The sequence below is a fragment of the Babylonia areolata genome, chromosome 11, assembly GCF_041734735.1.
Source record: "Babylonia areolata isolate BAREFJ2019XMU chromosome 11, ASM4173473v1, whole genome shotgun sequence".
In the NCBI taxonomy this organism is placed as follows: Eukaryota; Metazoa; Mollusca; class Gastropoda; order Neogastropoda; family Buccinidae; genus Babylonia; species Babylonia areolata.
The window spans coordinates 26,775,879-26,803,339 of NC_134886.1; the positions used below are offsets into that span (position 1 = coordinate 26,775,879).

The window sequence follows — 27,461 nt, forward strand, 5'->3', positions numbered from 1 at the left end:
ATTTTGAGTCACGCTCTGAGGATTCAACACTCGTTCACGCCAGAACTGTTAATGAGTCGGTATGATTATTTGTTTCTTTATTTCGGCCAGCTCCATTCATGTTCATTACCTTACTACTACTACTACTACTACTACTACACACACATCCCTGTCGCCCCCCTTAACACCCCCTCCCCCCTCCACACACACACACACATACACACACACTATGTGGGAATCGTCCAACGTGGCAAGCAAGAGACCTCTCACGTGCACTTCGAACTTTGTTTTGCCACTGAGTGTCGGTTGCGTAATTCTAATATGTCACTGTTATTTCCTGTGTGGACATGTGGGGCTGACAAACATAGTTTCTTTCAATGATTTAAACAAGGGAAATAATAATCTAGAAAATAATAATAAGTTGCAATCCGAACACGACTATTCTAAACATGTGTGACGTCAGGTGACCTTTGAACCAGTGTTATTTGCATTGAGAAATATTGTTATAATGACCTTTCGCTGCAACTGTATTGCTCGTTAAGTTGATGACAAATTTATATTGATACAATTTGTTTGCCTGTATTTAGTGCATTTAGGTGCAGTGAGCTGTATTTCTTTCAATAATTAATGGTCCTATTTTCTGTACTTCTCGGAAAGAACGTGGATGTTGATTGGTGCAGGTATGGAAAAAATGGCCAACTCCTCAACTTTAAGCCAATCAGAGTCTGCTGTTCTCTACGTCTGCGTAATAATACCGACCCAGCCTTCCAAAGCCACGAAGATTGCCCTTCTTTCTCGGGATGGTTGGTAAGTAGTACATGTGCAGTCTGTTTTCTCCCAAACTTCAGAAATTTGTCAGTTTCCGTGTTTAATGTTATTCGTATTTTTCCAGACGCTTGAATCAACCACACTGGACTTGAGGATACGACTTTATAACTCCTAGGACGGACTTCTTCGGACGCAGTACGAGTAAGTATGGTGACTTAGGATTCGTAAGTCAACCCTTCATAAGATTTGACAACGTGGACAGAATTTTTGTTTAATCCACGCCCATACAAAGCAGTCTGTCTGCCGAGTGCAAATGTTAAAATTTTAAAACGAACACCATAGTCTTAAATGTGAACACAAATAAGTTTGAGATGCCCTGGTTTTTAGTTAGTTCTTTAGGTAAAATATGTGTTGAATCACGAATCTGTGCGTCACGCCTTCCCAAGAATGTTCGACTTGAATGACGGGCCTTGTCTCGGTTCTGTCGGTTGTAACGTGGCTGGATGGCATACTGAGTCGAACTTTGAAAGGATCAGACATGACTTTCCATGTATACTTATTATTTTGCTTTGATTTTTGTTGAACTGTGTTAGTGTTTAATCGATGCTTTAAACATTTAGTCTGGAGCCAAAAAGCCAACACCAATTCCGGAAAGAATCTGAACATTCACACTCAGTCAAAACCGGTATCAAAACAGACCTGTGTGAAGTCGGGGGGAAAGCAAAATGATGTGGGGAAGGGGCTCTCATTTCTCAGTGTTAAATTAACATCATTGTATTCAGATAGTATTGTCAGCATCGAAAATTAATTCTTTATGCTGTGGTATTTTAACATATTGTAATGTTACATGTAATGATAGTATGTATTCCCAATTTTACAATATATCAGAAAGGCATTGTTATTAAAGTTCAGTTTAATTACAAAACTAGCATATGTATCTGAACAGTCCAAGGGTGTTTTCTCCTTAGTGTAATGTCTTTATTACATTGATTCACAGCTGTATTTCAGGGATGTAAACATTTATGAATTAATGAATATTACAAGAAAGATATTTGTTGACAGAAGTCTTACCTTTGAGCAGAATGGATCATCATCAGTGATAAATGGGAATCAATCATATGCTTGGGTTGTTTTTTCTTTCTATAGGGCAATTTCGTCTCAGCAGCACACAGTTGTTATCATCACCACATCTTGCTTAAGTTGCTTCTTTCAGTCTTTGTCATATATTTACAATGAGTGAATGACTATTTGAAACACCATTGTCATGATTATGACAATACAATAAAATAAAAAAGCACTGTGTGCATCTGAGAACTGTTTTAGACATTTGCCACATACTGAAGTAGTGAAACAATCTGTTAGCTATGACCATAAACATATGTGAAAAAGTGCTCGAAATAAACTGCTGTCAAACCTAGTAGGTAGTTGCCATGCAGTTTAGTGAACGTCTTCCATTTGCGAGACCTTTTGTGTGTAAGTGCTAAAGACTTGTCTTGCACATTTGAGGTTGTGACATGATAATGGAGCAACATTTAAACCATAAAACAGTTGAATAAAGATGAAGCTTTAGAAATGCTCAAATGTATGTTGATTCGATTGAGGTCATATGTCCAGTCATTGATTTGATCAAGAAGAGATCAAATGTCCAGTCATTTTTTATGTAAAGTGGTCAGTGCCTTATCATTGTTCATGCACTGGATTGATGATGACCTGAGGTGTTTATATTATGGATTTGATGATTGTACCTGTGCCTACAGTTGACAGTGTCTCACATTTGGATGTCACTTATTTGCTTTCTGACTTGTCATTTTTTTTACAGTGCATCACTTTCTTCTGGTTCTGTTAATCATTGGTCTGCATCGTCATCAAGATGTAAATTTCCTCATCAGAGAATATCAAGGATAGAATCTCAGATTGATTCATCATAGTTAATTCCTTTCACTGTGCACAGGCCAAAACACGGCAAAAGAGGTTAAAAATAGGGAAGATTCAGAAAGCCAGACAGTTGGCAAGTGTATGAAAGGGCAAATGTGGCGTTCCGTAGTTGTGAATTGTCTATTCTGCAATTTTGAAGTTGTCAGGTTTACTCGGTTACTGATAAAGAAGTCCTGCCTCGCACATTATTCAGCATGTTTGTTGTGAGATGTCTACACCATTAGAACAGCCACAAGCCAAAACGTGGTTTTAGATAGAAGAATAACTTTTCTACTCTCTTAATGAGAGAGTTCGCCTTAGGCTAGACCTCAGGTTCCAGATATTTCAAATCACCCTCATGCCTGAGATGCCAGGTAGTATTCAGGAGTTTGACATTGGTCAGAGAAAATGGCATGTTTCATTCACATATTTATGATGATACAGCATAGATTGGGCTTTGGCTCTGAGTGTCAGTGTATTTATTTGATTTTTATTAAAGTGTTTTTCGGTTCCTGCCTTTGCAGCCTGTACTGTACGACTAAGGCAAAGTCTACGGACATCTGATTTGTGACCATGGCATCCAACATGGAGGAAGAAATGGTGCCCAGTGTAGACGAGCAAGCTTTTGACCCAGAACAGATGCCGACCTATGACTCTGCATTCCCCGCCCTTCCCACCGAGCCCCGTGCCCTCAACCCTGCTCTGGCCAGCTCCGGACCCTGGCAGCCCAAGTTCCAGACTCGCACTTCCAAATGCACTCAGGTATGTTTTGTTGGGAATGGTGATTTCGGGTTGTGAAAAATGTTAAGAAGCAAGAATTTTTGGGGGGTGAGTGTCTGTGGGGGAAGGGGGGGTGGGGGGATGGAAAGGCCAGATCGTGGAAAATTGTCAGAGAAGCAGGTATGTATTTATTGGGAATGACAAGACCAGGTTGTGGGAAAGTGTTAGAGGAGCAGGTATGTTTTGATGGGAATGGTAAGGTCGGGTTTGTGGAAAAGTTTTAGGGAAGTGGGTATGTTTTGTTGGGAATAGTCAGATAATGTAAAAGTGTTAGAAGACAGCAGAGAGTGGTTTATAGAACTTGACTGTATATATTATTTTCTGGCAGTATATCTGTCTTTTTACATAGACTTTGACACAGTCATGATCCTCTTTCCTGAAAAGAGACGCATTTCTTCAACACTTCCATCCTGTGTGAACTTCTGTTCGTGTGGCGAAATACATTGCTTATTTTGACAGTCTTCAGAATTTAGGTTCCGTTGATTCACCCATTTTAGCCAGTTGGCTGTCTAAATGCCACAGTTCATATCAATAAAATGTTTTCAAGAGGAAACAAGCATTTCACTGATTAAATCAGTATTGACTCCACATCTTCAAGTATTTATAACTTTGGCACACAGATAGATGAAAACGAGTAGGGGAAGAACAGGTATCTGCTCTGCCATCAAAGCAGTCTAAATGTTGACAGGTTTTCACTGTTCCGATGGTGGAGAGACGTTTCAAGGAAGTGAATGAACACAAGTTTGGTGATGAGAGCGACCAGGCCAAGATCTGCAAAGATATCATGACCCGGCATGGTGTGGCCATCGAGATCAGCTTGGCCAGAGACCAGAGCATGACAGTGGTGATCAATGGACGCTCGGACAACGTGATGAAGGCCAGGCGTGAAGTAGTCAGCAAGCTGCAGACTCAGGTAAGGGGCTGGGTAGTTTGATGTTGATGATCATTACAGGTGTGTAATTGTGATGATTATTGCATGTGTATGATTGGTCATTGTATGTGAGGTTCTCATCAGCTTAAAAATAAAGCAGTTCTTGTCCTCAGTGTATTCATACTGATTCTCTGCATTGTTTTTGTGCATACACTTCACATATGAATTTCTCTTTTTGCGATAATAAAGTATTCTGGGGTGTTGTCGGTGTTGGCTGTTACAGAGTTAATTTGGAAGCAACCTGAGATTGTTGATAACCAGCTGTTGTTGTGTTAATGAAGCAATATAAGATTTTCAGGATGACACTGACAGACAGTAAATGACATTTTAATTACACATACTAAACCGTGACCTTTCCTTTGTAGCTTTTATTGTCTGAGTTTGTTGGTTAATATACAAAGATTAAAAGTTGTCAAGAAACAATTTCTATAAGCAGAATGTTAGAATGGACTGATCAGTCTTATTATTGTTGTTAACCATGTTTCATGACAGCCTCATTGCTGTGATGGAAAGTATGAAATCATTTCAGTGTACATGCATTATTTGTCTGCAGGCTACTGACAATGTGAAGATCCCCCGTGAACACCACCGTTTCATTCTGGGCAAAAGTGGAAAGAAACTGCAGGAGCTTGAACTGGCAACAGCAACCAAGATCACTGTTCCCCGCTCGGACGAGAGCTCTGACTCCATCAAAATCACTGGAACCAAAGAAGGCATTGAAAAGGCTCGCCATGAAATTGAGCTTATCTCTGAAGAGCAGGTAAAAAAAAAAAAGAAAAGAAAGAAAGAAAAAAAGTTCCTTTTATATATTAAAGAACAGAAAAGAAACAAAAAAAAACAACAACACTAAAGACTGAAATCCCTATCAGAGCACGTAGTGTAGTTGCAGTGCTCATGAGAGAGAAATTGACTTTCCTTACAAATCCTTCATTAGACTATTTTTGAAAGGCTTTCATTGTAGAGTGTCATGCAGTTCTGGAAATGCAAATTCATGTGCATACTGAGTTTTATGAGAGAGAATTGAGTGTGAGGAATTTTTTTTTTTCCCAGTCAATAGTTGATATTTAAAACTTGTTTTTGCCTTTCTTTTTTCAGGCAAAACTTGCCTTTGAGAGACTGCCAGTCCAGAAGGCATTCCACCCGTTTGTCTGTGGCCCATTCAATTCGAACATAAAACAGCTGATCGAGGAGACTGGTGCCCGCATCAATGTGCCCCCAGCTAGTGTGGACAAAGACGAGATTGTGGTTTCAGGAGAAAAGGACGGTGTGGCCAAGTGCAAGCAGGTTATCATGAGAATTTATGAAGAAAAGGTATGGTTCGATTTGTTTCAGAGATTGTTTTTATTCAGATGTCTTGTATAGCCTTATATTTGTTTAAAAAAACAACAACAAAGAAACAAAACTTGTAACAATTTAAAAGGTCTGACTACAAGATACATCTTCTGTGGTGTTTGATAGTTATGATTTCTGACAGGATGTTTCTTGACTTTAGTTGATGATAAGCCATATCTTGAATGGTTCTTTAGCAAGCTTGGCCAAGGCAGAATGCAAGATCAATTTTCATGCAACACAGCAGTAGCAAGTTAACTCTGTGCATAAAAAAATTTGAGTCATTTATTGAGTCCAGAGTAGTAAATTTGATGTTCACAAAGGAAACTATACCTGTTTCTGCAGTAGCAAATGTATGTTAATGAAATGAAGAAGAAGAAAAGCACGGGACGTTCTGATTTATTTGAAAATTTCCTTTTGAGGTACATGATGGAAACTAGACCTATTGCTTGTTTTGATACATAGAAACGCAAGTGTCAGACGGTGTCTGTGGAAGTGAAAAAGTCCCAGCACCGCTACGTAATAGGGCCACGTGGCAATGGCATCCAGGACATCCTGCAGAACACAGAGGTGGCTGTGGATGTCCCTCCTCTGGACTCCCCCTCGGAAACCATTACTCTGCGTGGAGAACAGGACAAACTGGGCCCGGCACTCACTATGGTCTACTCCAAGGTGAGTTGTGAGGTGGGAAGAGAAGAATTTGTGTACCTGTCACAACTTCAAAGTGTCATCAGCACAGATTCACATGACGGAGAAAGTTGGCAGAATGGTTAAGACGCTTGTCTGCCTATACAGTGTCCTGAGGGTGTGTGTACGAAGCCCACTTTCACCCTTTCTCCAAAGTTTGACTGGAAAATCGAACTGAGCATCTGGTCGTTCAGATGTGATGATAAACTTGCCTGCCCCCAGAAATTCAGAGCCACCATTCTCTCCATCATTCTCTTCTGGTGAACAACACTGTTATTCCTGACTCCCAATCAGTGCAGAGCCTTGGTGTCATGACTGCAGTCTGTCGATCAGTTACACATTTCTAACATTTGTAGATCAGCTTATCTCAGTGACAACGCTCAATTCTTTCATCATGTATCTGTAGTTTATTGAATGGTTCAGTCTTTTCATCACATAGCTGTAGTTTGTTGAAGCTCATCCAAGATTTCAAGTCTGTTATGCAGTTGAAGCCGACTGAGTTGGGCGTTTTCAGCGAAGTTCTCATGTGAGAGACAGTGACGCTTTATTTCATCAGACATTGGGTTAGCATGCTCTAGCAGAATGTATGGGTTTTGTTGCTAAAAATTTTGTGTTATGGGATAACAAGGCAGATTAGTTTTGTCAGGGAACTGTGTTACCTCCAGAAAATCGGGTCTGAGAAAAATCAATTTGCTTCTCCTAGATAAGTCTTCAACTTAAGATGACAGTTCCAACTGAGTCGGGAAATTTGTTGAAGTGCTTATTTCATTGCATATTACCATGACCTGCTGATGCAGACACAGACGGGGGTCTCGTCCCTGCCATGAGAATGTTAACTTAATTTTTAAGGCATAACTTCTTTTTTGCATACTTTATTTTTGATATTGTTTCCACAGGCTAACAGTGTTCAAACATCTGAGGTTTCTGCACCATCCTGGCTTCATCGCTTCATTATTGGCAAGAAAGGAGCTAACATTCGCAGGATCACAGAGGAATTCCCCAAGGTAACTTTAGATCAACTTTGTTTGAAAATTTAAATCTTTTGCAAAACAACAGGGGATGGGTAGTAAGCAAGTGTCTGCTATTGTATGGATGTCATGGAAATTTCACCAACTTCATTCAGACAGAAGGAATTGTCAGATACGCAGAGCAGCCAGCCAGAACAATTTGATTGCTTCAGAGTAATTATCCACGGGTTGAAAGTTTTAAGAGATTGACAATAAAAAAAATAAAAAAATAAAAAAAAGATTATTGTAAATGAAGCATTTATTAATAGTACGATATTTTTGTGCTGCATTTTCCCAGTAGAAAAATACCAGTACAGTGTAATCTTCCAGTCCAGGTTTAAAGCTTTTGTCGTGATTTCTACAATTAATTACAGCAAGACTGAAGTGAATGGAACTATGGGACGTCATTTCTTGGTTTTTATTTAAATCATATGCCTCTTTTTACTGATCAGGTATTTTTGTTTTTATAATGAACACAATGCTTGCTGTGCAGGTTCACATCGAGTTCACTGAGGGCCAGGACAAGATCACTGTGGAGGGATCACCCGAGGAAGTGCAGGAGGCCATCAAGGCACTGCAGGATATCATCACCGACCTCAAGACCCGCATGGACTACGCTGAAATTGAAGTGGACCCCAAATTCCACAAACACATCATCGGCAAGAACGGCGTGAACAGTGAGTGCTAGTTTTATACTCTTAATTGTTTTTTTTGTTGTTTTTTTTAGTGTGTGTGGGTTTGTGTTATACAAAATAGAAAACATTACACAGCAGGCTGAGAAATATTGTTCAGAATCTGATGTTTATGTATTGATTCATTCTATTAGACAGGTGTGTTTAGAAGAATGTGTTACCTCTTTTTTCTTATTTGTGATCAGAAATATACTGTTTTAGTTTGCTTCCTGTTATAAATAGACATATAGATACCTATCTAGTGTTAATTTCCAAGAATTTATAAGTTTAACCTTTGACCATCTTGTCAACATTATTGCAAAAATTTTATGGAGGGAGATCTTTTGAAACAGTCTTACTTGACATTCCCTAACATTAATGTAATAATTGGCCGAATTTCATGGAGGGATGTCTTTTGCAGTCACTCGCATCAAGAACGAGACGGGGGTGTCTGTGCGAATCCCATCGGATGGAGACAACAGCAACCTGATCCGTATCGAGGGTGATCCTGCTGGGGTGCAAAAAGCCAAAGAAGAGCTGTTGGAGATGTCACAACGGATGGTATGTTGGTCACTCTAGTTGGAAATCTCCTTTCTGCTCATGTTTGATTTGATTTGATTTGATTTTTATTTATAACCGTTATTCATGTGGTTTTGTTGCATGTTGATGAACTTTGAAAAATGAGAGTTCTCTGGAATCTTGATGTGGTAAAAGATAAATGTGAGAAGTAAACATCAGATTAGAATTGAAGCTTTAAAAGACAGTTTTATGTTGTGAGAAAGACGCACACAGTTTTATGTTGTGAGAAAGATGCATGTTTATAGATATTTGCTATTTAAATCTTATCACACAAGCCTCATGAATGACTTTTATATACCTCTTTCTCTTTCTAGGAAAATGAGAAGACTCGCGATATCATTATTGAGCAACGATTCCATGGAACCATCATTGGGACTCGCGGAGAGAACATCCGCGAGATCCGTGAAAAGTTCAACCAGGTGCAAATCACATTCCCGGACCAGGGCAAGAAGAGTGACATAGTGACCCTGAGAGGCCCCAAGCAAGATGTGGACCGGTGCTTCAAACATCTCCAGGTCCTCCACAAGGATATGGTGAGTGGGATGTATATGAACTGCAGATAAGGCAGAGTTGTGTTGCTTCAGTTTGCTAGTTCTTGGTGGAAGTGACTTATGGTAAAAGTAGGTTGTAACAGAATTCCGGTGAGGTTTGAAGCTGTGTTCTCCCATTGCTGTATTCAGAAAGGGAAGTCTGGCAGCACTGTAATGATGCTATTGCCGGGTTGGGTTGATGCGCATAACTGAATAGATTAAATGGACTTGAATAGCAGCCCTAGAAATCTAGTTTGGGGGGGTTGCTTTTTTTGAAGGGGAGGTTGTAACATCTAAACTGTTTTATTTTGAACTGGATGATTTATATCTGCGGATATTTGTCACATCTGCTCACTAATTGTTTTTAGATGTGTGTCCAGTTTGTGGGGTTTTTTTCCCCGTTATTGGCTGGAACTGAACTTGATTTTCATTGACTCATTTCACATAATTCAATGTTGCATGTTATGTTGCCTGTCCATTAGTTTCTTGAATATAAATCTGCTGTTATTTTTTGCCACTTGTATTTGCCCAAGACTTGAGTATCATTTCATTTTCAGCTGGAAAGCAACTACCAAGACAAAGTGAAGATCTTCAAGGACTTCCACAAGAACATCATTGGAAAAGGAGGGGCCAACATCAGGAAGGTAAAGAGATGTATATTTATATATGTAGATAGGGTTTCTGTTGCATGTCTCTGCATTTCTGTTTAGAGAAAGCAACTATGTGAGAGTGAAGTCATTGCATTTGGCAATTGATGGAGGTGTTGTAAAGACAACACTGAAGCAAGCAAAAAACAAAACTACCAAGTATTGGCATATGGTTTCATACAGTTAACTATCGCTTGTTGTGAGCATAATGTTTATTGCATTTGTTGTGTATGTGAATGGGTAGAGTTCTGATTTCTCGTTCAAGTTTTCTGAGTTCGATCTTTGTTTTGGTGCACCTGGTGGGTTTAGGGTGGAGATTTTTCCAGTCTCCCAGGTCATAAGTGCAGACCTGCTAGTGCCTGAACCCCTGTCATGTTTATAATAAGCATGGAAGCATGGAGAACAACAAATAAGCACGCTTAAGATCATGTTTTGTATATCAGTGTCGGATGGTTATGGAAACAAGAAAATACCCAGCATGCACACCCCCCAAAACAGAGTGTGGCTGTGGTCATACACGTAAAAGGTTACATGTCTGTGAGTGTAAGTGTGTGCATTACCAAAATGTGACTGAATGATACAAGAAACAATGAGTGCCCAAAGGCAGCTCTTGGTCGACTCTACCCAGGTAGGGAGCCTGTTGTGCAATTGACTCAGTGTTTGTGAAGTGCTTAGAGATTGGTCTTTTGGTGGAAGATAGGCACTGTTTAAATATTTGCCGTGTTTTCTTGATGTATTTTCAGAGAGAGAAAAATATAGCTGACAGTTACTCGCAAATTCTCCTTTCATTTGCTTGGGTCCTTTATTTCAGATTCGTGAAGAGACCAGCACTCGCATCGATCTTCCAGGGGAACACACTGACTCTGAATACATCACCATCACTGGGAAAAAGGAGGATGTGGAAATTGCCAAAAAGAGGATTGAAGTTATCCAGAAGGAACTGGTGAGTGTATAATCGGAAATTGTTAATCTTGTTATATTATTGTAGTTAGAAGTGCTGTTGAACTGATAATTTTGACTTGATTATTGCACATAGAGGTATTGTTCACCAGAAGGAAAGCGTGTGTGTAACAGCCCATAAACTGGTAAGTTTGCACCACATAGTTTATCTTGGTGTATTATTGCAGGTAGACACATGATTGAAAATAGTTTTTCTTGGAGTATTATTGTATTTAGAAGTACTGGTGGTGAGTACAGGTTGTCATGGTATTCCAGGTAGAATTACAATGTAGAGGACGAGAATAATTTTGTCTTTGAATGTGATTGCAGATAGTGCTGTTTAATTGATGAGGATGCAATGTGGAATGAATCTGAAAGGTTTTCAGAGCAAAATCACACATTCACTGACATCCATTTGCAGGAATTGAGCAAAATACTCCTTCATACATATTTGTCCACATACACGAGAAGATAATCACATATGCAGCAAGAACTTGGCATATGTTGGCACATTTACTGAGCAGGGACACACATTTATATACACATACTCTCACACATTGAAGAAAAAAAAATCTGATCATTCACTAATGACAATCATGACTGAGAAGTTCTGGTTCCAGGCAAATGTGAAAGAAGTGACTTTGGAGATTCCTCATCGTCTGCACAATTCCATCATTGGAGCGAAGGGCAGACTGATTCGTGCCATCATGGAAGACTGTGGGGGAGTCATCATCAGATTCCCACAGGAGGGCAACAACAGTGACAAGGTTGTCATTCGGGGACCCAAGGACGACGTCGAGAACGCTCGGAAACAACTGCTGGATCTGGTTAATGAGAAGGTAAGCACAGCAGCAGTTGTATCATATTGACTGTAAGAAGTGAATAATAATGAATGATGACAAATGAATAAGAATTAACCTGTTTTTAATCATACTTACAAGAAGAGTGTGTCTTGTGTCCAGGGCAGGGTTGCATGAGATGATGTTTGCTGAGCAGAGTATATGGAATTTAGAGTGGAGTTAGGAACATTCTTAACAATAAGCAAACTTACCGGTGCTAAGTTCGCTCATGCAGCCCACTCCTGATGAATAACCAGTGTGCCATTGGTTCAAACATTTTATTCATTAAGTACAATGCAGTAGTAAACATTGAGCACAAAAAACAGAAGCTTACAAAGATTGGTTGTAACAAAAAAACATTAACAATGCTAACAGTACTAGCGTACCCTTTTGGAGGGTACAGATGCATGAGAACATGGCTATGCCTGTCCATCAGGATTTCTCGGCGTTAGTGAAGTAATGAGAAAAAGACATGTGGTATAGGGACATGCCTCTTTTGTTTTGATTTACAGTGCTGAGTTGTTTTGTTGTTGTTTTTTATTTGTGAAAAATATTTTTTATGTTGGTGTTTCATAAAATTGTGCAGAACCTGAACTGTTAATGCTATTTGTTGTTGTGTGACTGCAGAAAGAATCCAGTTTCACTGCTGAGATTAAAGCCAAGCCCCAGTATCACAAGTTCCTCATTGGACGTGGGGGTGCCAACATCAAGAAGGTAGGTTTGCATTGTTTCATGGTGGTTTATTTTTGATCCATTGATTTAAAAAAAAAAAAAAAAATTTAAGAATCTTTGCTTATGAGGTTATGTGTTACTTTTCAGTGTGTAGTTTTGATGCATGTTCCATGGTAAAACTTCGATTTGATTTCTAATTGTACATCTTAATTTTCAAACCTATTTATTTTTTTCACAAATACAGTTTGGCCATCTTTTATGAAAACTGTTGGTCTAGTTTGGTTAGTCGTATTTTTTTAATCAAAAGCAAAAGAAATATATTTCTGTGTATTATCATTATAGAGATAGTTACATCACTGCTAGAGCATATTTTTTTTCTGTAAGTTGTATACTTTGGTTGAGAAACATACACTTTCAACAACTTAAGTGCGACAGAGAATTAAGTGTTTGTGTGTGTGTGGTGTTGAAAGGTGCGGGAGAGCACAGGGGCTCGCATCATCTTCCCCGGCAGTGGGGACCCCGATCAGGAGAGTATCACTCTGATGGGCAAGGAGGAGGAGGTGAAGAAGGCCAAACAGGAGCTGGAGAACTCCATCCGGGAACTGGTCAGTGCCTTGGTTATTTTGTGCTTTTATCCTCTCCCCCCCCCCCCCGCACCTGTTGCCTTCTCTTACTAGTTTTGTGATCTTGTGAAGTTGTAACCTCCATTGAGGTTGCTAGATCTTTTTTATTTCTTCTTCTTCTCAAAGGTGATGGTGACCCCAAGGGGATTAGTGGTTTTTGTGCTGTGCATGTCATATAGTTCAATAGTTGAAGTTATCACGGCATTAGAGGTAATTAGAAAGTTGTAGAACAGGAAAATAACTAGAGTCACATTGAACCTACATCTTTGAGCGTGTTTGATTTTGTTTGTTTGTGAATGATATTTGCCAGCATCGAGAAAAATCAAAGGGAGTAGAAATGATCAAGCAAGTACACTCAAGTGCAAACGTTTGCATTGTGTTGTGTGTGTTTGCAGGACAACATAGTTGAGTCAGAGATGACGGTGGACATGAAGCATCAGTACAAACAGCGTTGCATTGTGTTGTGTGTGTTTGCAGGACAACATAGTTGAGTCAGAGATGACGGTGGACATGAAGTACCACCGTTACTTCGTGGCGCGGCGTGGGGAGGTGCTGCGCAACATCGCCGAGGAGTACGGCGGGGTGACGGTCAGCTTCCCCCGCAGTGGGGTGAAGAGTGAGCGGGTGGTGATCAAGGGGGCCAAGGACTGTGTGGAGGGGGCCAAGAAGAAGATTGCCGACATTGTGGCTGACTTGGTAAGTTTGTTGCCGCTTGGCTTTATTCGATTGTTGACTTGGTCAGTTGTCGGCTGCTTGGCTTGTTGATTGCTGACTTGGTCAGTTGTCAGCCACTTGGCTTGTTGATTGCTGACTTCATCGTGTTAGGCCACTTGGCTTGGTTGGAGTAACAGCCAGTTTGCTGCAGTGTAGGATTGATCTATAAATAGGGAGGTGGAGAGAGGGGGTGGGGTGTGAGAGACTGTTGCTGTAAAGGAAGCTATCATCAAAACTGATTGATCAGACAAGGTGGTTTGGAAAAATTGTTGACATTGTTTATGGCTGGGTAAGTTGTGGCCACTTAGCTTGTTTGATTGCTGACTTAGTCGGTTGTTAGCAATTTGTCTTTGTTGGAGGAACAGAGTCAGTTTGCTGCCATGTTGGGTAGAGAGATAGGGGGGTGGGGTGAGAGATTGTAGCTGTCAAGCTATCATCAAAAATTGATTGTGTGGAAAAGATGGTTTAGGCTAAAGTCTTGTGTATTCTTTTCAGGTATTACACATTGACATCTATGGTTTCAGTTATGTTATAAAAAAAATCTGTTAAAAGAAAGAAAAAAACAACAGTAGATACTGAAACACATGTCAGCTGTTTCTCATGCCAGTCATGTGGTAGAAGTTTTCAGACAATGTGGGGTTCTTTTGACTGCATGAGTGTCATATATGCATGTCACTTGTAGTCAGCTGCTGGAAATACTGTAGGTATCTGTTTCAGGTTATGTACTGTTTCAGGTGATGTAGGGCTTAGTCTTGTTAGTTTTCCAGTTAAAAAAAGGTGTTAATATTAGATAATTTTTCTTAAATATTGGGTGTCTGTAGGAGGCGCCTTGGCAGAATTGGTAAGGCATTTGACTTGTGATCCATTGTTTACCACTGATCAGGGTTCAATCCCCCCATTTTGGCCTTGGGAAGGTCATTGTACTCAGACTTTCCTCACTACACAGGTGCAAACAGGGTACCTGACTTAAGGGTAGGGGAGGTTCAAACGGTGAAAGGTAGAGGATTGGGCCCCACCCTCCTGTGCCAAACCCTAAACACAGTGAATTCACTGCCCCAATAGCTGTGAAAGGCTGTAGGACTTTTTAACTCTTTAATTGTGATGGAGGCATGTCATTGGTCCAGAGGTGTTGTGCCTTTCCTGACAGCCATGTTGGTCTGTGTGTCTGTCCCTGTCAGGAGGCCCAGGTGACGGTGGAGTGCATCATCCCCCAGCAGTACCACCGCACCGTCATGGGAGCTCAGGGGTCACACGTCCGTGAAATTGTCCGGGTGCATGAAGTGGGCATTAAGTTCCCTGACAGGCCCATGCCTAATGGACGTGAGTGTTGGGTTTTTTTGTTTGTTTTTTGTGTTTTTTTGTTTGTTTTTTTCTTCTGTGTTCTTGTGTCAGATGTTGCCAAATTCATGTGCTCCATGAGGTTATGATTTCGTACAAGTTCAGAAGTAGGGGTAGGGTGGGTAGGTTCATGGCTAATGGACATAAGTGGTGGGTTTTGTTGTTTTTTTCTGTGCTTTTGTGTCCGACGTTACCAAATTTTTTAGTTCTTTGGGAAGTGAGTTGGTGGTGAAGTTCTGAAAGTAGGGTCGGGTTTGAAATGCATTGGAACAAAAGATGAAGTCAGATTACTTTGAAGAATGTTGTCCGTCTAACTTGATAGTTAGTTTTTATGAAAAATAAAGGGGTTCTTCATTACCCTTAGATTCATTTTTATACAGATCGTGATCAGTTGTAACAGTTTTCCTGCATATGGTCTGGGTCTTGATTTAATGACGACATATTTATTTCACTTGAAAAACAACAAAAGAATTATGTTTCACCTTAAAACCGTTTTAAAATTTGTATTATGTCACCATGCCTCTCCATCCCACTTTTGCCCTGTTTATGAACCATTTCCTTGTTGAAAAAGCGAAAGACAAGCAGAGTTGTCACATGTGAACTTAAGTGTCATTGTTAGATGTTGGTGGTTGTGTAATGAATACAACTGAAGTGTGTCGATGGGTATATTTTAATGTTGCACGTGCAGAATAGAAATTTGGAGAGAACAGTCACATGTTAACCAGTTTTATACTCTGCACAACGCCACAGGAATATACCATGAGTGCCGAATGTGCATGGTTCCCACGGAAATGCGAATGGGTAACGATTCGTGTCATGCTTGAACAAGTCAGTGGTGGTAATGCTTTTACTGTTTCTCTCTGTGGCCCCATCTTCTTTCCACTGGCATGACTTGGGATTCTGTATTCTTCAAGTGGAAATGAGGAAGCCTGTTTGACGAATGTCAGTTGCCTTCATATCTCAGATCTCCTGTGATTGGAATGCATGGAGACTGGCATGACCCACTTGGGGTACATGACATCATCTGTAAAATATTCTGTCCAGTTCATGTGTGGAATGGTTCCACAGACCTTACAGCCATGTCCTTGGATTCAGATTGTGGTTCTTGGCTTGGAATGAACGACTATGCATGCTCATACTTTACAATAATACAGTTGTACATAAAAAGCCCATGAGGGAAAATGACCAAGGGGGTTGTGAACCCCCCCCCCACCCCAACCCCCAGAAATGCCCTAGCCATATTTGTATTTCATAAAAATAGTTATTTGGGGTTGGGTTTTTTTTGTTTTTGGGTTTTTTTTTTTTATTTTTTTTTTTTTTACCTCTTCTCCTTTCTGCCTTGTATTTTAATTTCCTGGCAGATTTATTTGTATAGATATGAAATTATTGGAACTGTTGTAGAATACTTCACTGTTAGACCACTCTGCGCGTGTCTGTTTTGTTTCTTTGCAGAAAGCAGTGTCGACAAAATATTTCTGCAAAATGGGAAACTTCCCAGTTGTGCATATTTGTAAACTGTACAGCTTCTGTGAAAATGTAGCATGGGTTACTTCTGAGTGACTGTTACGTGTGTTTCTTTCCAGCTTGTGTTGAACCTTTATAACATTAATGATTTTCAGATAATAATAAGCAAACTTTTATGAAATAGAAGTAAACTTTCTCTGATTATACCAAGATAGGTTCCTATGTTTTTTGTTTTGTTTTTTGTTTGATTAGCTTTTTATAAATATCCTGGTTTGTTTGTTTTTTGTTTTTGTTTTTTTTAATACCCAGAATGTAATTAAAATGTGTAACAGTATGATCCAAGATATGACTCCTATCATACTTAAGTGTCTTTTCTGTGTCTGAAATCTAATTTTTGAAGGCCACTTGGTAACAGCTTTGCTTATTTTTTGACATGACGTGTACCTGTTTTTTCTCAAATTTTCATTGTAATGTTAAAACCAGTCACTGGTTTGGCTTAGGCCTCTGGTTGGATAAATTTTGTATCTGTTGCTTGCAAACACTTGATTGTGTCATTCCACTTTTGTGGAATTCTGTTTGTAGCTGACTGGGTGTTCATTCCACAGCAAATCGAATGTGTGCAGTTAACACATATGCACTAGTTTTTTGTTGTTGTTTTAAAAAGTGTGCTGTACATTTTCTAATCAGGCCAGATATTACGTTGTGCATTTCAGACATAGGATTTGTGAAACAAGAGAAAATACATCCCCTGATGCCACTTTTTTTCAGCATTATTTTAACTTCATTGATTGTGTTCTCTGAACAAAACAGTTTAGACAGGGGTGGAAGAGGTTATGAAATAGCTTGGTCATAACTTAAATTTTAAAGAGATCTCTCCTCCTTTTAGGTTGGCAAAGACACAGACAGACTTCTGTATAGTTGGGTTTTCAAAGGCTATGATTTCTGCTTGGGAGTTTCCTGAGCAAAAAGGAAATGTCACCACATTTTGGTTCGTGTGTCTGTACAGCATTTTTGCCCGACACTCCTGCTTGCTGTCTGCTTTCTGGTCACATGACAGTTTGAATCATTGAAATACATAGGGGTAAAATGCCTGCTGGCAATTGGTTTCCAGCTTACTAAGGTCTCTTTTAGAAAAATGCTTCCCCCCAAGCCCCCCCCCCCCCCTTTTTTTAAACTCTTGTAAAGTTGCATTTCAGTTTTCCATCAATTTTTTTTCCTCAGATTCTAGTTTGGTATCACTTTGCATCCACTTTGTCTTCATGGAGAAATGTGCCATTTGTTGCTTATTTTGGTGTACTCTACTGTGTGGACTTTTTAACTTTGTGATTTGTGTTCCCATTTGACTGTTGCTTCCTCTGTGAAGTGTCAAGAGGTCATGTGTGTAAAGGTTCAGGTTTGCATTTTGCACATCTGGAGTGTTTTGTACATTCATCGGTGTACGTTGTTCTGTTCTATTCTGATGTGCCTCATGTCTGCTTGTTGTCGCCTCATCATTCTGTACTTTTCCTGACATGGTGGTCTGACAGTTGAATTGTGCATCATTACAGAGTTGTTCTCCAAAACTGTTTCCTATTTCTTGTGGGTTTTCTTGAATCTTCTATTGCCAAGAATTTTTTTTTTTTTTTTAACTGAGGCTGATTTCCAACACAGTTACTTAATGATTGTGGCAGTAAGAATATATAATTTTTGAATTAACAATGATACGTTTGTAATGCTTGCTTTGGGTTTTTCGTATTTATTACAGGTGTTTATTTGATCTGAGTTTTGGAACATTTTTTTTATTTTATTGAATTCAGGGTGATTTGTGTACCAATAACTCTCATATTATATGATTAAAAAAAAAAAATGTTTTGCCACCCTGAGATGGTGTTTGTAGTCAGCTGGTCACTTCTTGGTGTTTCTGTTGGTCTTGATAACCTTGGGTAGGTATGACCTACGTCTTTGTGAAAAAAAATAAAACTTTTAGAATCAAGTGTTTTTGTGCTGTTGTCTTCAGGCCGTGCAGAGGATGAAGAGGAGCATGTTGCTAATGGGGATGTCAGCTCCGAGGATGGCGCCGACAAAGGAACACGCAAGACTGACATCATCGTTATCACTGGCAAACCTGAGAACTGTGAAGCTGCGAAGAAAGCCCTGCTGGTGAGTTACATGACTGGCCCCTTGTGGATTGAACGTTTCATTGACACAACATCTGACGGAAGTGTGGATCAAACAGTGCTCCAGAAGATTGGTAGTCTTATGGTTATAGTCACACACATTGTTGGTGGTTTGGGGGGGGGCTTCTCCTTTTTCCTTAATGATATTCAAACAGTGCTTAACCCCTAGGCTGCCTGCATGACGAGATAACTCGTCATGGCAAGCATGTATGCTTCGCTGCCTGCATGACGAGATAACTCGTCATCGAAATATTCTGACTTTTCCCTGGTTTGCATTCACTTCCTTGGCAAAAATAGTGGTAGCTTTAGCCTGGGGAATCTCTCTAGATTCTATTCATAGCTAGAAACCCCATCTACGTCATGAAGCAGTCCTTTATTTGAACGTTTTGGTTGGGTCACTGTCCAAGTGTTTGCCTGACTTCTCTCCTCGCTCGCTCAACAAAATGTCGGACTGACGCCGTGCTCAAGACATGCGATCGTGACGAACTAAATCAACCATGATTTCTTTCTTTAGCTGATGCTCAGAAAGAATTGAAGCATAAATTCGAAGGAGAAGATAGAGATGAACATTTATAGGACGATCTGATAGAAAATAAAGGGAGTAATCAAGAGAGTGGCCAAGATGCGACTGTCATTGAGTGATGCCGGCTGTACAGATGTTAGCAGACGACAGATGACCGAATTAGCAGCAGAGCGATATTCTTAGCACGCAGCCAACGCGGTCTGATGAGAACTGAATCAAGTGACTGTGTGAGAGGGGTGAGGAGGATGGGGGTAGAGACTGAGGGGGCGTGGCCTCACATCCATCTTATCACTTGGAGAAGTCACAATGTATTGTGCATCTATCTCTTAAAAATATATATATATATTGTGGTTGTTCTAGTATGATTTTGTGTTTGCAGATATCCATTTGTCCAGAAAATATTATGTTTTTGTGCAAATTACCTGACTAATGTTTGTAATGAACAAGTTGAAAATGTGACAAAAAACAAAACACTGATTTCAAAACAACAGCATGTCACTAAAAATATATAAAATGGGAAAACAGCATGTGTTTTGTATTCTTTATTCATTTACCTTTCAGAAAATAAATACTTTTATGGGTCTTTCTCCAATAACAAAGAGCACATAATTTTTGGAAAATTTATACCCGTTTTTTGTGAAAAAACCCTGGCAAATAGATTTCACTTAAATTTTATTTTCCTGTCAGCGAAAGGGTTAAGAAGATAAGTAGTTAAATGGTAAATATTATACACATCCTTAAGTCTTTTTTTGTTTTTTGTTTTTGTTTTCTTTTTTTATTCATGAAATTTGTTAAACAACTTAGCAGTTACATGTGAAATTAGATTCTTTTTTTTTGTCATAGAGGCTCTTCATTTGTTCTTTTTTATTTACCCCTGTGCTTGAATACAGTTTGTTATGGATATCATTGTTTGTTCCTCTGTACCTTTCATTTTAGCTCTGTGCTCTTGACCACAATTTCTGTGATGGATACATCTCTTTCACTGTGTAGTATATGTGAGATAGGACCGCATTGCATTCTGACAAATGAGATCTATGCTGTTTTGTGTGCCCTGTTGAAGCACATGTATTGTGGTGTATTTGTAAATAGTATAAGTACACATTATAAATTGAAAGCAGGTTAGCACCTTGGCATCAAGAATTTCAGATCAATTTTAAGTATTCTTGCTGCTTAGTTTTCATCTGGACTAACAAACCCAAGCATTGTGCAACCCTGAATTTCAGATCAGTTTTTAAGTATTGTGTTGGAGTTAACACCCAAGCATTATGGAACCCTGAATTTCAGATCAATTTTAAGTATTCTTGCTGCTAAGTTTTGTGTTGGAGTTACCACCCAAGCATTTTGTGCAAACCCTCAGGAACTGGTGCCCATCACAATCGAGGTGCCCGTGCCCTTCGACTATCACCGCTTCATCATCGGCCAGAAGGGGCGTGATGTGCGTCGCATGATGCAGGACTTTGACGTCAACATCTCCATCCCGCCCCCCTCCGAGAACAGCGACCTGGTGCGCGTTAGCGGCCCCCCGGAGAACGCGGAGCGGGCCCGCAAAGCGCTGGAAGAACGTGTGGCCCAGCTGGATGCTGAAAAGGAGGACAGGGTGGGTGTCTTTTTTTTTTAATTATTATTATTCTTTTTTCTTTCTTTTTTTTTTTTGTCTTGTCTTTTGCAAACAAGAACGTGGGGTGGGTATTTCATCCGCTGGTCAACGGGTGATAGAGTAAATAGTTTGTATGTTTGTGTCTAAATGGTGAATAACATTTTTAGTTTGTACATTTATGTCTAATCATGAGCACTAGTTTGTATGTATTTGTCAAAATCATAAGTAACACTTTTAGAATGCAAGTTTGTGTCAAAACACGTATTGGGTCACTTGCCCATTGTGGTTGACTGGGGTGTAAGCAGAATGATTTGATTAGATTTTTGTGGCAGTTGTCAAGACAAGAACATGCTTTTACCTAAAAATGTCATGGATAACAGTGAAAGTGAACACTATTTGATTTTAGTGATAGTTGTAAAGACAAAAACAGACTTTAAGAATTATGGAGATTAATGAAAGCTTACAAATATTTGATTTTAGTGACAGTGGTAAAGACAAAAACACATTTATATGTAAAAATGTTGGGGGGGGGGTGAAAGCTAACAAGTTTCTAAACTGTGTGTGTGTGTGTGTGTGCCTGTATGTGTCCAGCTCCTCAAGGGCTTCCAGCTACAGGTGGAGGTGGACCCTCGCCATCACCCCAAGATCATTGGCCGCAAAGGAGCAGTCATCAGCAAGATCCGCGCTGACCATGACGTCAACGTGCAGTTCCCTGACCGCAATGAGGAGAACCAGAGCCTGATCACCATCACCGGCTATGAGCAGAACGCTCAGAGGGCCCGCGATGATATCCTCAGCATTGTCAAGAATTTGGTAAGGGAACTGGTAAACGAGCAAGGTTCAGTCAGTCCATGGGTTCAAAGGTTTGTACATGGACTGTGGTTTAGACTCTTTGGTGCTAGTCATTCAGATGAGAAGATGAACCGATGTTTGTACATGGACTGTGGTTTAGACTCCTTGGTGCTAGTCATTCGATGAGACGTTAAACTGATGTCACATGTGTAGCATGCACAAGAATCCTCATGAAGAGAAGGGTTGTTCCTGGCATGATTCTATAGAAAAATCAGTTTTGATAATAAAACAAGTACACTTACAGACATGAATAACAAGAAAGATAAAAGGAGTGCTACACTTTGGCAACGCACTGTCCTTGGTTAGAGCAGTCTGAATTTCACACAGATAAATCTGTTGTGAAAAAAAGTTATTCAGTTCATTTATGTCACTGACTCTGAGAGGTACTTAAAATATATTTGGATGCACTTGAGGCCTGACTAAAAGCATTGGGTTATGCAGATGGTCAGGCATCTGCTTGGCAGTTGTGGTGTAGGATATTTACGGATTTTTCCAAACTTAGTGACGCCTCCTTGAGAAAGTGAAACAAGGCGGGCAAATGATGTCTTCACGCACATGCCACACTCACTTTAAAATGCACACAGAGCACAAACATGACCCGAGACGGCCCCAATGTGGTGGTGTCTGTCCTGGCAGGAGGACATGGTGACGGAGGACGTGATGATTGACCACCGTGTCCATCCCCGCATCATCGGCAGCAAGGGGCGGGCTGTGCGCCGCATCATGGACGACTTCAATGTGGACATCCGCTTCCCGCGCGACTCAGGGGACCCAGACCTGGTTACGATCACCGGCCCTGAGGACGCCGTGTACGACTGCAAGGACCACCTGCTGAACCTGGCTGAGGAATATGTAAGTGATGCTGATTGTGAGGGAAAGGGGTGGGTGGGTTATTTTTGTTGTGTTGATGATGGAGGGATTTTTTATTTGTCAGCCATGATATGGCCCTGTGTGGTTGGATGGACTGTGTAAGTAACGATGTTTTGTCGTGTTTGCCTATGTCCGTATTTGAGTAATAAGTATGTCCACTGCTTTGTCACTTTTTGCTCCTTCTCTCTTGGTCCAGTTCACAGCTAAAATCAAAATCTGTGGTTTTTGAAATATTCTTCACCTTTTCGGTGCAAGAGAAAAACGCAGCCTATGCCTTAAAGTTGAATCAGTTTCCCATAATTTGACATTGCCTTTCACCAGCATAGTTTCCTTTGGCTAGTTGCTGTAATATCACTGGTGTATGGTTTGTTCATACCCCAACTATAGGGGATCTCTGCTGCCTCTCATTCTTTGTAAGGTGAGGGATGAAGGGTGGGAGTCCTGCCCATCATTCATGCTGTTCATGGCATTGTCCCCACATAGTGGAGGAGTGGCCCAGTGACAACAGGTTCGCCTAGGAAGTGAAAGAATCTGAGCGTACAGGTTCCAGTCCCGAATTTCTCAGTATTTTCTCCCCTACCACTAGACCTTGAGTGGTGGTCTAGACTCAAGTCATTTGGATGAGATGATTAATCCGGGTCCTGAGTGCAGCATGCTCTTTGCATACATGAAAGAACCCATGGCAACAAAAGAGTTGTTCCTGGAGAAATTAAGTAAAATGATCTTTGACAGGAAAACAAATACACATGCAGGCAGAAAAAAAACAAAGAAGGGTGGCACTTTCATTGTGGCGACATGCTCTCCTTGGGAAGAGCAGCCTGAATTTCACACAAGAGAAACCTGTCATGACAAAAGAATAATACAATACATTGCTTGCACTGAACCATATTTCATGACTGGTCTCCTCACAAGCTGCCCTCTGTGTCCTTTTCCAGCTTCAGGACGTGGTGGACCAGGAGTACCTGGAGGAGCTGCAGCGCCCCCCCAGCAAGGCCAACGATGATGGGGGCCATCGTCGCTCCGCTGACAACCCAGGCTTCGTGGTGCGCAACGCCCCCTGGCACGTGGCTGCCCCAGACACGGCCAGCACTGAGGAGTTCCCGTCCTTTGGCAGCGTGGTGAAGCCAAAGTCGGGCCATTCTTGGGGCCCGGTGCGCAAGCACTAGCAACTCCCAGCATGGTGGTGCGCAAGCACTGACAACTCCTAGAATGGGAGGGAAACTGGTTTGGGTACACGGCTTGTTCCGAGGCGAGGCTGACGGTCTGGAGTAGCGTATATATCTATGAAAGAATGACTCGTTCTTTTTGAACCCTTATTACTTCTTCCACTATTATTATGTCACTGTTCAGGGTTCGTTTTTTTGTGTGTTTTTTTGTGAACGTTTGGAGTTGTCATTGAGTTTTAAAACAAGTTCTTTGGCATGTTGATCAGCATGTTGTCTCTTTACTCCTCCTTGCTCCTTTTTCTTGTTTTTTTCTCTAACATGGCAGGAAAGTTTCATCTCCACCAGGGTTTAAAGTGGTCTTTATCCCTTTCTTGCTCTCCTACACCCTCTTGGTTATCCTCCCCCAAACCCCTAAAAAAAGAAAAAAAGAAGAAAAAAATGTCTCATGAACATACATGCTTCTGTTGTACTATATCAAGGGAATACTTGAGCAAGAATTTGAAACAAGACTTTTGGTCAATATGGTTAACATGGTGAATGTTCACATTGTGCATGGTGGTTTGAAATCAGTTGTGCATGATTTTGTTGTCGGTATTGTTTTCAAAAGCTAATCATGAATTAACCATTCCTGATAACGTTACTTCCCAATACAAGATTTATTGTTTTGGATAGGCAGGTGCATTAGTGCTGTTTCATATCATTTTGGCCCCCCAAAATCTTAGGGATGGTTTTCATCAGTTTTTGCCCCTTGCAAAACGTAGGGACTGTTCAGATGAAAACTGAATACCGGGGCATGTAGAAAATTAGGTGCCTTCATCCTTTTGTCTCACCCACCCTACACCCTATTTTCCAGTTAAGTGTTGTACTCTGCTTGAGTGGTAGTTGGTGATTTGGGATTTACAGCATTTAATATTCTCCCTTACTCCTTGCTCATTTCTACACCACAACTTCATTTCCTCTTGGCTCCTCTGTGGCTTTGCCCCCTTTCCCCTGACCCCAAATCACCCTCACCCCCTTTCTCTTCCCACCCACCTTTTCTCTTCCTCCTCCTTTCTTTTTCTCTTGCCTCGAGAATTCCTCAACTTCAGTGTTACAGTTGTGTGTCATTTGTTTGAATGCCTGTGCCTTCCAGATAATTTGGTGTTGTGAGCAAAGACATTTGTCCAGTGAAAGTGCAGAGGTACAATATTCAGTCCTTTGTCAGATTTTACTTTTAATCAGGTATGTGGGTGAGAATGTAAATTTGTGCAGTTCAATTGCTTGTGTATTCACTTGTTTTAAAGGTAGTTCAAAATTGCCAATACGCAGTTATTGCATGATTCTTTGTTTTTAACTTTTATGGGATTTTTCCCCCATAGATTTGTGTTTTTTCTGGGAATGGGATTTAAAGAAAATCATTATGATATAGTTGTTTGGACTCATTAGAGAAATCATTTTGTTTCGTCACATTATTTTCATGAAATTGTAACATAGTTCTCCTTTTACTTTAGTCTGTAGTGGTCACTTTTTCTAGTTTTTCTTTTTTCTACATTCCTGCATTTATGCTTTAGTTGTTTTTTCCTTTTATTTGTACTTTCTGGAGACCAGTGAAAGAACTGTCAAAATTTAATGGCTGCTGTGCCATGAAGATCCATTTCTTCCCTGGCCCCACTTGTGCCCCAAACCCTTGGATTATATTCTTCCATTTAATCTGTGGTTGTATGTGAAATCAAATTAGTTTCAAAGATCCTCCTAGTCATGGCAAAACCTTGACTTTAAAAGAACCATAGAGAAATAATTCTGTACATAGACCGACTTGTATTTGTGGCAATATGTTGATTTTTTTTTTTCTGAAGAAAATCATTATGCAATGACATAACATGTTGGAAAGGAAATGGGTGCTTCATGATTTATTTGGTAATGTCTCTAGTTCCCATTTTGTTGCTTCTCTCTCTCTCTCTCTCTCCTTGGGTGTGGATGCGTTCACCCACCTTGCAGTTAAGAATTCCCCCACCCACAGTTTCTAGAGCTTGAAGGAAACGTTTTTGCCCCCGTGTGAAGGTCTTTGTGATTGGTCTGTACAGGTTGACTTATTGTCTTGATAATTGGCATTTCTTCCAAGGGGAAAAAGAAAAGAAAAAAAATAACCTGGTAAGCATATGTACATTAACATGTATAAAGTATACATTTGCTAAATTGTATGTTGACCAAGACATGTGATACTTCATGTGTATTTACTAATTTAGAGACGCGAGTATTTTGCTACTTATTTTATTTTATTTTATTTTTAAACACAGGTTGGTGAAACTGCATACAAATTGTCCACATTATTCTTCAGGGTTAATTTTGCCAGTATCTGAACCTCCTTTAGACATGCTCGCTCTCTGCTAGCCTTATTCCACCACCTCCCTTACTCCATTCTTCACAGACAGTGAAATAAACAACAATCATGCATGCTTCTAACCTTTTTCAATCTTCCTGGTAACATTAGTGACATTGTATGGTTTAAATGCAGTGAGGAATTAGGTACTGTTGAGAATGAATTGAGTTTCTTTAGTCAGTATGATTATGGATCATGGTGCAAGTCTTGCAATGGTGAAGGGTTATCCGTGGTGACAGGTCAAGGTCACTTCTCTTTCCCTTTGGCATTCACACCCCTGTCCCCCTAGCCTTCCATAGTGCCCATTTCATTTTATTCCTTATCAAGGGTTTTGTGGTGTGAAAGTGTGAAGATGGTTTTCATAAACAATCTTAACAGAGGGGAAAAAAACATCCATCAAAAAAAAAAAAAAAATTATTCACAGGGTCTTTTTCCCCCCTCCTCCGTGTCCTTGAGTCTTTCTGTGAATGGCAACAGAATCAGTGTGCTCGAGCTACTTGTCACTTCAGTGTGTGTATTTTTTGATGACAAAAATGATGAGCGAAAGGAGTATGACAGGCCAGTGTGGTTCAACACAGTAATATATAGATGATGGCCAGAGATGAGAATAAACTATTGTTCACATCTTATTTGCATGGTATTGTTTGTGAATTGTGGATGTGCTAATTTCATGGTACCACAAAAGCTAAAAAAACAAACAAGCAAGCTAGCTCAGCATACGAATGCACATGCATATCTGATCTTCAGTCCAGCCCACTTGGTCATGAGGAGGAAACACACAACATTTTTGTTATTCAGGTATTGGGGGAACACATGAACATGACAAATATGTGTGCAAGACAACAAACCACAAAAGTATGAGGAAGTGAAACTAATTTGAACGGTTAATATCTGATCATTGTGGAGTTCTATCTCGGCATGCTTCTGATGTGTCACATACTAAATCCGACATGGACACTGAACTTGAAGGATTTGCAAATGAAGACGGCCATTGCACTGGTCAGAAATTTGAGCAACAATACTCGAGCGTATTGTCTCATTCTTCCTATCTGAACCCAATACACATTCAGCTCTGAACTGGCCAAGGGCCAAAAAATCACATAATCGTGCTTGAGATTCCTTAGACTGAAGTCAGAAATCAAGCTGACTGAAGAATTGCCAAGTGGGACACTTCACAGTTTTATACAGAATCCAAGGTTTCAGACAAACATTCTCAATCTAATTCTCGATTCTTTGCTTCTGGGTTTGAACCCCACTCAAGTGAGGCCTGTTATCATTTTGCTGCTACACCTAATTGGCAGTGAAGGGTTGATCAGAAGTAAGTCATTAAATTTAACTACTGCAGCAGTGATGTTTTCTCAAGGGTTGACCAGTGCATCAATTGGCTTTTATATGTTGGTCATGCATATGCTTCTTGTTTTGTTTTTACAGCAGATGTGGAATAACATATATTGATGATATTGCACAGTTTGATACCTCCTTGAAAGTGAAACTGATGGATGAATTTGCTTCATTTAGTTGTGAAAG

The 27,461-nt window shown here is 40.2% G+C and overlaps 1 protein-coding gene across 1 annotated transcript; it reads left to right on the top strand.

Annotated features, from left to right (window-relative positions):
* The first annotated feature begins 731 nt into the window (after positions 1–731).
* LOC143287627 (vigilin-like) lies at positions 732–26,563 on the top strand. The gene is made up of 23 exons (XM_076595747.1): positions 732–786; positions 872–948; positions 3,186–3,423; positions 4,130–4,354; positions 4,926–5,132; positions 5,468–5,683; positions 6,167–6,373; positions 7,285–7,392; positions 7,889–8,072; positions 8,488–8,627; positions 8,960–9,178; positions 9,733–9,819; positions 10,634–10,765; positions 11,382–11,600; positions 12,228–12,314; positions 12,743–12,877; positions 13,373–13,591; positions 14,788–14,929; positions 18,408–18,550; positions 20,448–20,687; positions 21,279–21,500; positions 22,176–22,391; positions 23,345–26,563. The coding sequence occupies exons 3-23, from the start codon at positions 3,235–3,237 to the stop codon at positions 23,573–23,575; spliced, it is 3,768 nt and encodes a 1,255-aa protein (XP_076451862.1). The 5' UTR covers positions 732–786; positions 872–948; positions 3,186–3,234; the 3' UTR covers positions 23,576–26,563.
* The last annotated feature ends 898 nt before the right edge of the window (positions 26,564–27,461 follow it).

Excerpts from the sequence above, each read along its gene's own strand:
- LOC143287627 (XM_076595747.1), top strand. The coding sequence starts at position 3,235 with ATGGCATCCAACATGGAGGAAGAAATGGTGCCCAGTGTAGACGAGCAA. Across the intron at positions 3,424-4,129 it reads GCACTTCCAAATGCACTCAG|GTTTTCACTGTTCCGATGGT; the intron begins GTATGTTTTGTT and ends AAATGTTGACAG. Across the intron at positions 18,551-20,447 it reads CTGCGAAGAAAGCCCTGCTG|GAACTGGTGCCCATCACAAT; the intron begins GTGAGTTACATG and ends GCAAACCCTCAG.